A 14,775-nucleotide genomic window follows, 5' to 3' on the forward strand; every position below is an offset into this window, starting at 1 on the left:
ACTGATGCCTGCGGATGTAAAAGGAGCTGCTGTGTGAGTATCCCGCGCGCGGGGCCGGGGCGGCGGCGGCTGGCGTTAGCGCGGTCGTAGCCGGAGCGGCGTTAGCGTGCGGGCGGGCAGAGCTCTTACCGTTACCCCGCCACACCTCGGCCAGGTGGCAGCCGCTCTCCCCGGGCTCCTTGCAGAACTCCACCACGTCCCCGCAGGTGGTGTCGGGCGTGATGGGGACCTCCGTCAGCAGCTTCTCGCTGTCGGTCAGGAACACCGTCAGGATCATCTGCGGGGGGGGAGAGAGGAGGGGGTAGGGAGAAGCGTGAGAACCGCGAGGAGGACCCCTCATGTGTAAACCCCGCTCTGTTCTGACCAAAACCCTCCACACAGCTGGTATGTGGAGGTGTGCCAGCTTCAAAAAGTTCATGAAGAAGGAGGACATTCCGAACGTGCGTACAGGCAACTGCCAGACGTGCGATCCGCAGCCGTGAGCACCGGCTGCGCTCCGGTGCCCAAATCCGGGCTGGTCAGAACTTCTCGGCCGCGTGTGGAATGGCGTGTTTGCACAGGCTACTGAGCTGCCATGTTTGCCCGGGCTAATTGGCCCCGCTACCTCATTACCCTCCCGAGACGCAAACGAGGGGCCCGAGCTCCGCTGCAGACAGACCCGCCCACTCCCCCCGCCGCCTGTTCTGATTGGCCAAAGACGAGCTCATACGCAGACAAGTGCGCTCCAAAGAAAATCATCTGAGTGGCACTTCGTTGCTCAGTGAAACTCGGAGGAGCGTAAACAGGGCTCACGAAATGGCAAAGAGCACGCAAACAAACCTGTCCCGACAAATACAAGCACCTCAGGGACAGCACAGAAACCGTGTCACCTCCAGGGCGCCTGCAGTCATTCTCAAACTCTACCTCCTCTCCAGCGTGAGTGTGTGGGCGAGTGTGTGTGTGAGAGAGAGTGGGGTGTGGGTATGTGTGTGTGTGTGTGAGAGGTAGAGAGGGGTGTGGGTATGTGTGTGTGTGTGTGAGAGATAGAGAGGGGTGTGGGTATGTTTGTGAGAGAGTGTGGCGTGTGTGTGTGTGTGTGTGCGTGTGTGAGGGTGAGGTATACATATATGTGTTTGTGTGTGTGAGGGAGAGAGGAGGGTGGGTTGTGTGTGTGTGTGTGTGTGTGTGAGAGAGAGAGGAGGGTGGGTTGTGTGTGTGTGTGTGTGTGTGTGAGAGAGAGGAGGATGGGTTGTGTGTGTGTGTGTGTGTGTGTGTGTGCTGATAAGACAGATGAATCTGCTGACGCTCAGGAAGCAGGACTTGTCTGGCAGATTGTGATTAAGCGGAGCAGCATGCACTGACTTGTCACCCGAGCTTTTCTTCTGCACTTAGGTGTGGGTTCATTAGCATCGGGTCTCTGCACACTGTGACAGAGGGGAGATTAATGCTGCCCGCACACCGCACAGAGCCACTGCGCTAACTCACACTGCGGCCCCTGTGCACGCATACCCATAGTGCACCGCTGTGGTGAGCTCTGCACACGGCCACCAGCCTGACACACTCCCTCGCTTTCACACACAGCCAAACACCACAGTGCAGCACAGCCAGGGACAGGGCACTGGGGACCATGGCAACATACACTTAAATGCACAATATACCCATCAGACGCCACTGTGGAGCCCACGTGAAGCATGGTACAGAGACACACTGAATGTATGCTGTGGGCAAGCTCACAGTATGTGCCACCCATGGTACAAGGCTTTGAGCACGTTTGCAGAGTGTTCACTCACAGAGCAAGCTGACAGTATGCACGCACTCACAGTACGCATGCACTCCTGGCATATGCACGCTCACGGTGCAGGCATACTGACAGCATGTGCAAGCTCACACTCAGACAGCAGGCATGCACTCCGTGGCACGCACAATCACAACATGCACTAATAAATCTGAATGCATTAAACCTGCAGAGGCTGCGCACATGCCCAAAAACAAAAGGAGAGAATGTGACCTGTCGGGTTCTTCCTGAATCAGAGGTTTTATAAGAGCCAGCGTTTGATACAGAGGAACCTCAGCAGCTCTTAATCCCTGAAGGTGCGATATCACAGATAAGTGATTAGAATATTCTTAACGGAAAATTCTAATGCTGATGTAACAATCACTACTGGTAATCGAAATCAATGGAGTTCTACAACACTGACAATTTAGAAAAGACGTTCCAAAAAAACCTCCTATTCAAAGGGTGAATCCCCAGTTCAGCTGCAACATGATCTACCTGAAACATACTGGTCCACAGCAACACCCCCATCACACAGCGCATGGGAACCAGAGGGGAAAGCCACCTGTAAGCATTTCAGCCCAGCTAGCGCCCGCACGCCTGTCTGTCTGCGGTCGGCCCTCCCCAAACACGACCGCCGCTACGCTCAAACCCAGCAGCTGCGCTGGGTCACACAGAGTCAATCCCAGGGGTCAACCGCAGAAATCCCCCCCCCCCAAAAACCAATACCTGGCGCTCCGCCCGACCGCTTCAAAACCGAGGGGGAGGAGTCACGTTCGGTCACGCGTGTCCCGTTTCCTAAACCGACAGCTTCTCCCACAAGCCACCTCAAAGCGAGTCAGCGCACGGCGGGTAAATCATGCTTGTCGTCCGCTCACACGTGTTTCGGATCACGCGGGATTACGCGAGGCCCCGCGGGTCCTCCAGTATTAATGCGCCGCCCCGCTAGCCTGCGGACATGTGACCGCCGCGCCCAGGCGGGTCGGGTACGGAACAGCTGCGCGGCTGCGGGCTGGGAGCCTCAGCAGGATGAAAGATTGATAAGGGCCGTCCTGAGAAATGACGTTGTCGCCGTGGGAGACCGAAGCGTTAAGAGAAGCGGAGGGAGAGTGGGAGGTCAGATCACCGGCTCGCTCTCTCCTGCAGATTAGCACAGGAGACGAAACTCCAAAGACAAAGCCTGCGCAGAGCGCCAAGCTGTGCTGGGAAACCGCTCAATTGCCAACACGTCTCTCTTGTAAAAGATCTTTTATCTCAATGAGACAACCCGTATAAATAAAGGATACAGAAATAGACAGAGGAGACGAAGGTCCTGGAGGGTCACAGAGACTGCAGGTTTATACATTTCCCCTTTCAGTTTAGGCCAGTACAGGCCCAGAGAACAACGGGTGTGACAGTAAATTAAGTGCTTATATAGTGAGACGAACCAGAAACTAACAGACACTGCGGCCCAACAGGATGACTGTGACACCTCAGCTTCAGTATTAGCTGAAGCTGTCAGTCACAGGGAAGCATGCCAGCTCATTGGTTTATCACCTCAGGTATGCCCCGCCCGGCCTGCAGTCGCACTCGATGCCATTCTGAGCCCAACGTCAAAAACGACAAATGAATGCCTTGTTTTGCCGTGGCTACGGCTAAAGACCAGCGCGTGGAGCCATTCGCAGGGCTCTCAGTGTCCCCTCAGTGGCCATTGCAGGCCCGCTGTCCTCAGGAGAGAGCCGCGCTGCGTGACTGTCTGTCCCTCCAATCACCGCAAAACCCTTTCAGCAGGGGCAGCAACATCAACCCGTCCGGCGGGTTTCGCTACGAAAACAACAAGCATCCCAGAGCAAATCCCTGCTTATTCACAGTGGGAACAATGCACTGTAACTGTGCCTTGTGTGCAGCTGTACACTATCTTAGCCTTTATAGTTGTGGAGGTCAGTGGAGTTCAGACTTGGACTTTTGTGCTTTGTGGTAATGACACTGAAGGATGCCTTAGAGCCCGGCAGGGACTCATCTAAGCCTTTGTACAAACTCAGCTCAGCCCGGTACCAACTCAGCTCAGCCCGGTACAAACTCAGCTCAGCCCGGTACAAACTCAGCTCAGCCCGGTACAAACTCAGCTCAGCCCAGTACAAACTCAGCTCAGCCCGTACAAACTCAGCTCAGCCCGGTACAAACTCAGCTCAGCCCAGTACAAACTCAGCTCAGCCCGGTACCAACTCAGCTCAGCCCGATACAAACTCAGCTCAGCCCGTACAAACTCAGCTCAGCCCGATACAAACTCAGCTCAGCCCGATACAAACTCAGCTCAGCCCGATACAAACTCAGCTCAGCCCGTACCAACTCAGCTCAGCCCGGTACAAACTCAGCTCAGCCCGGTACAAACTCAGCTCAGCCCGGTACAAACTCAGCTCAGCCCGGTACAAACTCAGCTCAGCCCGGTACAAACTCAGCTCAGCCCGGTACCAACTCAGCTCAGCCCGGTACCAACTCAGCTCAGCCCGGTACAAACTCAGCTCAGCCCGGTACCAACTCAGCTCAGCCCGGTACAAACTCAGCTCAGCCCGGTACCAACTCAGCTCAGCCCGGTACAAACTCAGCTCAGCCCGGTACAAACTCAGCTCAGCCCGGTACAAACTCAGCTCAGCCCGGTACAAACTCAGCTCAGCCCGGTACAAACTCAGCTCAGCCCGTACAAACTCAGCTCAGCCCGACACTCACTCACCCGTACAAACTCAGCTCAGCCCGGTACAAACTCAGCTCAGCCCGGTACAAACTCAGCTCAGCCCGGTACAAACTCAGCTCAGCCCGGTACAAACTCAGCTCAGCCCGGTACCAACTCAGCTCAGCCCGGTACAAACTCAGCTCAGCCCGGTACAAACTCAGCTCAGCCCGGTACAAACTCAGCTCAGCCCGATACAAACTCAGCTCAGCCCGGTACCAACTCAGCTCAGCCCGGTACAAACTCAGCTCAGCCCGATACAAACTCAGCTCAGCCCGGTACAAACTCAGCTCAGCCCCGTACAAACTCAGCTCAGCCCCGTACAACCTCAGCTCAGCCCCCACTGCACCACCACGCTCTGAGATGGGGGGGGGGGCTGACAGAGCTGCACTCTGCAGCTGCAGTAGCTGAAGAGGAGAGGGGGGTGTGCAGAGGGAGTCCCATTAGAGCCCCACTGACAGCAATCACTGCGCAAAGGCCAAGCGAGCACCCAACTCCTGACCCTAAACTGCCATTAAACACAAGACAGAAGATGAAAAATAGCAACGTGCACTCTGTCCTTAAAACACACGGCACTCACACAGCCTTTCAGACACATTTGTGTGCAGCCAATGCTGCGGGGATGGAGCTATTCAGGGTAACACATACAGCCAAACAGAATGGAGAATAGTACAGAAAATAAGAGCTCTGCCACGTATGTCCTTCTGTACCAAAGAGATGAGTGAGATCTGCCATGTATGCCCTTCGGTACAGAAAACCCTGTCAGTTCTGCAATTTTGGTCCTTCTCCAAGATCCTGCCTCATGTCCTTCTCTAGTCAAGGTCCTGTGAGTTCACAACCTCCCCACCAGGAAGAATCTCATACATTCCTGGTTTGACTAGACAACACATAGCAGGTGAACACAGCAAGACATTACCACTGCAGAGAGTGCCCCAGCTGACACCCCCCCTCCCCCCTCCCCCCTCCAAACACACACACAAACACGCACACACGCACACACATGCAAACGCACACGTACACACACATGCTGCCATGCATGAGACCAGAATTACGGCACCTAACTAGACTAATCTGGCCAGGGGAACATGAACTTGTGTCTGTGTGCGTGCGTGCCGGGGGGGGGGGGGGGGGTTCAAGTAAAACGCGGCTGCAGACAGTGCTCATCAGAATCCCTCTGAATGAAGCAGGATAATCGGAGAAAAGCCCCTCTGTGGGCGTGGCCACCTCCCAGCTGCTGCGGGAGAATGAATGCCTGGGATGACCAGGTAGGGTATGGGCTCTGTGAACGGGAACGCTGATATTCCAAACATTTGGCACCAGAATGGCCTCAAGACCATTAACCCTTTTTTGGAATGTTTCTCCAACATTCTAAGTCAGTGTTCTAGAACTCCATTGCTTTCACTTATCAGTAGTGACTGTGACATCAGCATTAGAATGTTCCGTTAAGAACATTCTAATCGCACATTTGTAATCTTACACCTTAAAGGGATATTTCACTTTGGTCTAACACAAGTAACTTTGCGGAGTTTATCCAAATGTATTTGCATAGCATGAATACTAGCAACACCAGCTGCCCCTGCTGACTGTTAACGGCAGTGCCATTACTCCTGGTTGTCCGGGAGTAATGGCTGGACACTGGCAGTACTGCAGGAGACCCAGAGTTCAGTGGAGATAAGAGCTCACTCTGGCTTTCTGTCCCAGCTTCCTCTTATAGCCCATCCACCCATTTATTTACCCGCAGAGGCTCTGACTACCAGATATGAGGAGAAGGATAAGCACATGTCTGTGATAAGACCTAACCAAAACACGCAAAAAGATATCCCTCAAGTACATCAGGTAACAGCACAGGCAGCTGGTGCTGGGGGGGGGGGGGGGTGGGAATGTGCAGACTCCAGTCTGGAGAGAGCGTTTTTGGCTCTGTGGGTCTGTGCTCACAGAACTTCAATACTTTCACTGTTCCAACAGGAGCTCATGCAGGTAGTGAACAGTGATCAAACAAACTCAGAGCAGACTCAGAGTAGCCCCTGCAGGTAGTGAACAGTGACCAAACTCAGAGCAGACTCAGAGTAGCTCATGCAGGTAGTGAACAGGGTGATCAAACTCAGAGCAGACTCAGAGTAGCTCATGCTGACAGTGAACAGTGACCAAACTCAGAGCAGCATCAGAGTAGCCCCTGCAGGTAGTGAACAGTGACCAAACTCAGAGCAGACTCAGAGTAGCTCATGCAGGTAGTGAACAGTGACCAAACTCAGAGCAGACTCAGAGTAGCTCATGCAGGTAGTGAACAGTGACCAAACTCAGAGCAGACTCAGTGTAGCTTCTGCAGGTAGTGAACAGTGACCAAACTCAGAGCAGACTCAGTGTAGCTCCTGCAGGTAGTGAACAGTGACCAAACTCAGAGCAGACTCAGAGTAGCTCATGCAGGTAGTGAACAGTGACCAAACTCAGAGCAGACTCAGTGTAGCTCCTGCAGGTAGTGAACAGTGATCAAACTCAGAGCAGACTCAGAGTAGCTCATGCAGGTAGTGAACAGTGACCAAACTCAGAGCAGACTCAGTGTAGCTTCTGCAGGTAGTGAACAGTGATCAAACTCAGAGCAGACTCAGAGTAGCTCATGCAGGTAGTGAACAGAGACCAAACTCAGAGCAGACTCAGTGTAGCTCCTGCAGGTAGTGAACAGGGTGATCAAACTCAGAGCAGACTCAGAGTAGCTCATGCAGGTAGTGAACAGTGACCAAACTCAGAGCAGACTCAGTGTAGCCCCTGCAGGTAGTGAACAGTGACCAAACTCAGAGCAGACTCAGTGTAGCTCTGCAGGTAGTGAACAGGGTGATCAAACTCAGAGCAGACTCAGGTAGCTCTGCAGGTAGTGAACAGTGACCAAACTCAGAGCAGACTCAGTGTAGCCCCTGCAGGTAGTGAACAGTGACCAAACTCAGAGCAGACTCAGAGTAGCTCATGCTGACAGTGAACAGTGATCAAACTCAGAGCAGACTCAGAGTAGCTCATGCAAGTAGTGAACAGTGACCAAACTCAGAGCAGACTCAGTGTAGCTTCTGCAGGTAGTGAACAGTGATCAAACTCAGAGCAGACTCAGAGTAGCTCCTGCAGGTAGTGAACAGTGACCAAACTCAGAGCAGACTCAGAGTAGCTCATGCAGGTAGTGAACAGTGACCAAACTCAGAGCAGACTCAGTGTAGCTCATGCAGGTAGTGAACAGTGATCAAACTCAGAGCAGACTCAGAGTAGCTCCTGCAGGTAGTGAACAGTGACCAAACTCAGAGCAGACTCAGTGTAGCTCCTGCAGGTAGTGATGACAAAGCACCAACTGGAGACAGCACTTCACCTGGGACTGCGCCTCTCAGATCGAAGCGGACAGGAACAAACAGCCGTGTCAAACACAGGTCACTCCACAGGTCATCCATGTGGAAACCGCAGCGGTTTGTACAGGGAGATCCCACGGGCCGAGACGCACACCGATCCCGTCCGATACCACGGTGCCTTCTGGGACACCTCTTCCTCTACTACACCATCCTGGCTCTGCGGTCCTCACATGCGACCTCTCGCATGCAAATTAAAATAGCTATCTTTCAGACCACACGAGCCACTGGCAACAAACGCGAGAGCCCATCAACAATGACCTGGCTGTCAGAACATTCTAGAGCAAACCGGCCCCACCGTAACCACGGGACACCGGGCTCCTGAAAATCTGCCCAATAAGAGCGCAGATTTACAGGGGGGGGGGGAAAGCTGAGCCCAGAGCAAACAGCACTGCTGGCACCCGGGCGCTCGCTATTCCCATGGCGACCGCGGCGAAGATCAGCCGGAGTCAAATTCGAAGACGGGGGAATCCGTCTCCGCGCGAGCGGCGCGAGGAACACCCAGGCGGGCTCCCCAGGGGCCGCCGCACGCCGAGCGGGAAAGGGGATACGCCGAAATCACGAGGATAAACGCGGCGGGATCAAGAGGGTAAACATGGCACAGACGCAGGGTAAACACGCACGGGGGGGGGGGGGGCTCCGCTATCCAGCCAATTACAGCTGAGCTCTAGGATAACATTCCGGTGCCTTTAAAGGCTCTTATCGAATAACGCACTTTAAATGAGCAGGGAGACGAGGGGGCGGGGATCAGGAGGGGAACAGGAACAGTACAGCGATCAGTTTCACTTCGTATTACCAAAGCATTCTGCTAATGAGAAACACAGCTTTAAAACCAAGGCTTAAACCACGCCAGTCAAACAACAGCCAACTTCTCTCAACTGCAAAGTTTTAAAAAACTTTCACACACCAAGGGCAGATTTTCTTACTGCATACAATAAAATTGATTTTCAGCACTGATACAACCGCCTTTTAATCTTTTTTTTGTTTTAATCTCAATTTAGCATTTTCAGATGCGGGTGAGCTTTTTGCGTGATATAGACGCGGCAGAATTAAAGCTCCCTCTGGTGAAAAGGACCGGAACATTGGGGGTGAAATCAGATTAGGACCGTGAACAAAAGAGCGAGTGGAACAAACAGGGCGTGCTTCCTAATCCCCTCTTTCACAGAACACAACCTGAATGAGAACACCCGCAGCAACAGCACGCCACATCAGATACATTCCAGCATCACACAACGCAGTCCACAAAATGCAATCTAATAAAGCACTATATTACATCTGAGCGTGATTAAATAAATCATCTGTGACCCTGGCATTGTTTAGTCTAGTATCTGGAGAGGAATGCAAGGAACAAATAATGGAACAATAACAATTAAGAGGACCACTCTGAGAAGAGCTATCAGTGAGCAGCACCCGACAGGTTCTGAATGGAAAGGTTAGTCTGGACTGGGCCCTTTGTCTCAGTCCAGCCCAGTCCATTGTAAACTCCCTCCTTCCTTCAAGAGTCCCCCCAAAAGAGCAGCCGGCAGCCAGAGACTGCGGGCGCACCAGCAACCTGTTGCAGGTGATGATCGCAAGACACTACTGCTGCAGAAAGACCGGCACTGCTGACCTTACAAACACACACACACACACACACACACACGCAAGCACACACACACCAGACAACACCACACACAGGCACACACACAGCATGGCCAACACGCAACACACACACAACACCACATTTCTCTAACAGCCACATAGATACTCATACATCCACTCTCCCTAGCTCTCACACACTCTCCCTATCTCACACACACACACAGCCCTACCTCTCCCGCTACCCACACACATGTGCAGGAGTCCAGACCCCCCCCCCCCCCCCAGTCCCACAGCAGCAGAGCGGGGGAGCGGAGCGGAGCCCCCAGCCCTTCACCTTGGCAGCCCTGCGGGGCGGCGCCGGCCCCCTCCTGCCCTCCTTCCTCCGCGCGCGGCCGCGGGACTCCGCCTGCCACGGCCTCTCCTTGGACAGGCTCGCCAGGCTGTGCAGCACCATGGCGAAGAACTTCTTCATCCAGCTGCGATCGGGGCGCCCGCCCAACACACATGCATACACACGCGCGCGCGCGGGCACACGCAGGCGAGAGAGGGAGCCGGGCCAGAGAGAGAGAGAGAGAGAGAGAGAGAGAGAGAAAGCTGCGAGACCTGTGGCAGTGTCTCAGAGGAGTGAGACTCTATGAAAGAGCACAGGAACCAGGACAGAGAGAAAGAGAGAGAGTGGGGGGGGGGCAGCGTGCGCAGGGGGTGCGTCACCGGGCCCCCTCCAGGATGAGATTCCCCAGGCGCCCTGGTGACGGGCCGCAGATAAGACGTGCCTAATGAGAGAGCACAGGCTGCGCAGAGACAGCAGCTGATAGGAGGACCACCTCTCCCCTCCTCTCTCCTCCTCTCCCTTCCACTCTTACAGCGCCTCCTGTTCAGTCCTCCTAACTAGTCTCTTCATGCGGCTCAGTGCTCCTCCCCTCAGCTTGGCGCTAATCGCTTATGCTCTCCTCACGCTAAGCGCTAACACTCCCCTTACACCCCTGACGCTAAGCGCTAACACTCCCCCTCATACCCCTGACGCTAAGCGCTAACACTCCCCTCACACCCCTGATGCTAAGCGCTAACACTCCCCGTCATACCCCTAGCTAAGCGCTAACACTCCCTACACCCTAGCTAGCGCTAACACTCCCTCAACCCCTGACGCTAAGCGCTAACACTCCCCTCTACCCCTGACGCTAAGCGCTAACACTCCCTCACATACCCCTGACGCTAAGCGCTAACACTCCCCTTACACCCCTGACGCTAAGCGCTAACACTCCCCTCACACCCCTGATGCTAAGCGCTAACACTCCCCGTCACACCCCTAATGCTAAGCGTTAACACACCCCATCACACCCCTAATGCTAAGCGCTAACACTCCCCGTCACACCCCTAATGCTAAGCGCTAAGGCTCTCTGCCTCACACCTCTGAGGCTTAGGGCTAATGCTCTCCTCCGCACACCCATAACGCTAAGCGCTAATACTCTCCGCCTCACACCCCTGAGGCTTAGGGCTAAAGCTCTCCGCCTCACACCCCTCAGGCTCAGTGCTAACGCTCTCCTTCTCACACCCCTGACGCTAAGCGCTAACACTCTCTGTGTGAGGTGGTCCCAGCAGACAGAGCAGCTCCCCCTCCTGTCAGGGCACAGGACCTACGCCGCACAGTACAATCCGCTCAAACTTCAAAGGTAAACAAGAAGCAAGCTGCGCAGCTGAGGAAGGGCAGGACAATGCCCCTCTTCATCCCTCACAATGATCCATTTCAGTAGAGCTTACACAGCACAACAATATGTTCCTCTTGTACCTTAAATCCACGCTACACAAATACAATGGGGTAAGCTACACAAAATTACTTATGTTACACATAAGTGAAATAGTATCATTTAAAAACAGATGCACAGATAACCTTCAGTTTCACATATTTCTCATGATAATGGACAGTGAGGGGGTGGTGATCAGGGAAGATACCTAAGTTTAAAAAATACTAGAAGAATTAACATCCCAAGCAGCAGCTCAGGTCTTATGTACTTGACTTAGACCCACAACTACTATCTTAAGGGAGAAAATCATGCCCTTAATAGTTCAAAAAGTAATGTAAATTCCAGGTAACTTTTGATTAGGTGTAAAAGAATGAAACGTCAGCCAAAGAATGCGGTGGCTAACAAAAGCTTGCTTGTCCTTTGTAATATAACCTGAAGGAAAAGGGCCTGGTTTTCAATTAACACATCATTTATAACTGAACAAACTGACCTTAAGACGTTTGACACATTGCCAGGCAAACCAAACATCCCGCTGAGACAGAAACAGTTACAGAGCTCAGAATTTGAAACTACGACCGGTGAAAACTTCCTGGTCGCACAAACACGAACTCAGGTTTCGGGCGTGCACGTGTGTGTTTGCGTTTGTGCATGCGTGTGCGGACTACCAAGTCTGCACGGCCTGTCCTTAAACAGAACTTCCCGAACAGGAAGTGAGCAGCGCTCGTGTTATCAGCGAGCACGGCGTGCCTCGGAGACAAACGGCTCGGCTCTGCAGCTGAGATTGTGATGTACTGCACGCGCCCAGTCAGCCCCAATAATGCCCCAGAGGCATAATGCAACACGGGGAACATGTAACTGTTAAAACGCAAGACCTGCATGAGTGACGGGTCATGCCCCCAGCTGATCTCTCTTATTAGTCCACGACCATAACCGAATTCAGATTCCAGCGCTGATTAAAACATTTAGACTCCACCGCTAATTAAAACATTTCTTCCCCCAAACATTTCCTGGACAAATATTTCCTCAGATAAGCCCCTCCCACTGGGTAACCATGGGAATCCGCTACACCCGGGCTTCTCATGAATGTTGAATGTCGCCGTTTCTAAAGGTGCTTAATGACTGCAGCGAGCTCACGTCCTGCTGCGCCTACAGAAATGCAGGACCCCACATTTTCTCAATAATGTAGATGGGCTTCAATTATGGATGTCCATCTCAGAGGTTTTCAGCTGAAGCCCTTTCTCCTCTGAGGGGTTTTGAGTGTGACAGCCCAGTGAAGTGGGTTGATTGAGAGGGTGCATGACAGCAGCAAACTTCAAGAGACAAACCCAGTAGACTTTCTGAAGTAGTTATTTTTTCCCCTACTTCTGGTTTTCTGTAGTGCAATCCCATGTCCGGATGAATTCAATTCTGAAAACCTCAAAATGCACTTGAAAATTCTACTCCCAGGATAGAACAGAACAGAAGAGCAAAGTTTGGTTAAGTGAACAGTGAGACCGGAGAGACACAGCCGATTCCAGTTTTTTAAAGGGCGGCTGCACATCATTCAGGGTTCACCAGTAAAAACCCTGTCAGCTTTATGGTCCCTGGAGCTAACGCAAGGTGATGAGAGTCAACTGACCTGCCACACAAGAAAAACTGCCCCTTGCTGTCCGTGATCCACAGCAGATTTAAAATCTGGTGGAGGGGGAACAGACAGGGGGACTGCAAGGGTGAGAATCCCACCCGACCTCCTCATCGTCCCTCCCCAACCCCCCTAGACCCCCCTTTGTGCTCTCAGCCAAAGCTCGCGGTGCTCCTGTAATTTCCAGCAGAGCCTCGTTCTGACTGCCACGTACTCCTCCCACGCCTCCGAGCCATAAATCAGGGGGCACAAACAGGGCTCCTTTAAGCTCTGGTGTTGATAATGCCTGGAAACATCACTTATTAACTGAGAGGCCAGAGCCCGGTTAGTCATCACACAGAGCTGTCTCTGTGAGAACCTGCCAAAGCAGCCCACACCTGAAGGTCGCGACCTCCGGGCCGGGGCCGTGTTCAACCAGGAAAGGGGCCATGTTGACCGCGTGGAGCGCCAAGGTCCGCCAACAAAAAAGAAACAGCGCCCCGCGCTTCACCCACAGCCCTGACCTCAGCGTCCAACCGCCACTGCGCAAAAATAGCCGCAGCCGCGATAAAAGAGCCCAAAGCCAGATAACGTTGTAACTTGGCTGGCAAACAGAGCTGCGGTGTTCGGGTCAGACGCGGGCTCCCACAATGCAACGGGGCACCGAGCAGGCAGGCAGCTGATTCACTGCCTTTTTCTCTCCTGTACAGAGCGGTCAATAAGGTGTCTATGGCAACTGCTGCGTCCACAGAAACATGCGTCTTCGCCCCGGGCAGAGGCCCGTTCCTGGGCTGGGAAAGCGGGGGTAAGAGTGGTAAACAGCGCACTCCATCTTCTGCACATTACCGCGGCTGGACAGCCTCAAACAGCCCGGAGGATTTACACAGGAGGGGAGAGGGGCCACAGGTTTGCACCTGGAATAACAAAGACAGATCTGACTTCTGAAGTCCTATCAGCGGAGGATTTACGCTGTGTGGAAGTCTGTTTCTTCCTCAAGTCTGATGATGATGGAGGCAGATGGAGCTCAGTAACGGACACCGCAGCTATCCCCCTGTAAAGCACAGTCATGTCATCCCTGACTCAAAGCTCTTATGATGGAAATCATTCATATTTCAACAGGTCCCCCATTCCAAGATGACAATCCAGCAGGAGGAGGGTACATTAAGAGAAGATGAGTGATATATAATGAAACGGGGGAAAAAGAAAAAAAAAACTCAAAGCTTCAGAAGTAATCAAACAAGATTACATCAAGCTGGTGCCTCTTTCAGGTCTACTTAAGAGGCAAGCTCAGAGAGACTATGTGCAGGTTCCTGGCCAGGTGTGTAAGAGGCCCCCCCCCCCCCTCCCCCCACCCGAGGGACCCCGCCCCCATGCTTAGGCAGACACTGACTAGTCCCTGCCTCCACAGACATGCGGCAGGCAAAATCAAAGGCTGCATCTGGCCCCCGACTGTACGGGATGTGGGGAAAAACCCTCCTCATGAGGAATTAGGATTCAGGAAGCGTCAGCGTCACAGCGAGCGTACTCCTGTTAATCCCCCCCCCCCCGTCTACAGCTCATCTTTGATATAAGAGATGAGTGGGGGGTCGCTGTTGGCAGGGGCGCGCTTGGCAACGCCTTCCGTCTCCCAGACGCTCGCTCGCTCCATTTCTCAGAGTAAACAGATGAGTGCGGAGTGAATTTCCCCTGCTGAAGGGAGCTCCTCTCCTCCCTGCAGGCTCCAGGTAATGGAGTTGTGCCGAAATGGGAAGAGGCATTATCCATGCAATAAGGCCTGGCCACTTCTGCGTGGGACACAGAAACATCCCGCGGATGAGAGCCCCTTACAGCAAGCCCTGGCAATGGGGAGTCACAGGGTCTGCTGGTTTTTGCCTTCACCATAACATCAGCAACCAATCGAGGCCCAAGGAGCCAGGTGAGGTGAGTTGTGTTTCAGCAGCATCAGCTGGATTAAGTGCTGAATAATAACACAAACCAGCATCCCCTGTGGCTCTGCTGGGCCAGGGCTGTTA

General features: G+C 53.3%; 1 protein-coding gene across 6 annotated transcripts in view; it reads right to left on the minus strand.

Annotated features, from left to right (window-relative positions):
* Nucleotides 1–14,775, minus strand: part of ppp1r13ba (protein phosphatase 1, regulatory subunit 13Ba) — a 65,622-nt gene that overhangs the window by 37,081 nt on the left and 13,766 nt on the right. For 3 of the 6 annotated variants that reach the window (XM_064323647.1, XM_064323637.1, XM_064323639.1), the window contains exon 2: nt 130–277. In XM_064323647.1, coding sequence (XP_064179717.1) covers nt 130–277 — 148 coding nt within the window. Of the gene's footprint in view, nt 1–129; nt 278–9,755; nt 10,027–14,775 lie in introns of those variants that run through there. The other 3 variants (XM_064323627.1, XM_064323616.1, XM_064323640.1) reach the window with 2 other exon arrangements.

The sequence above is a fragment of the Anguilla rostrata genome, chromosome 1 (assembly GCF_018555375.3).
Source record: "Anguilla rostrata isolate EN2019 chromosome 1, ASM1855537v3, whole genome shotgun sequence".
In the NCBI taxonomy this organism is placed as follows: Eukaryota; Metazoa; Chordata; class Actinopteri; order Anguilliformes; family Anguillidae; genus Anguilla; species Anguilla rostrata.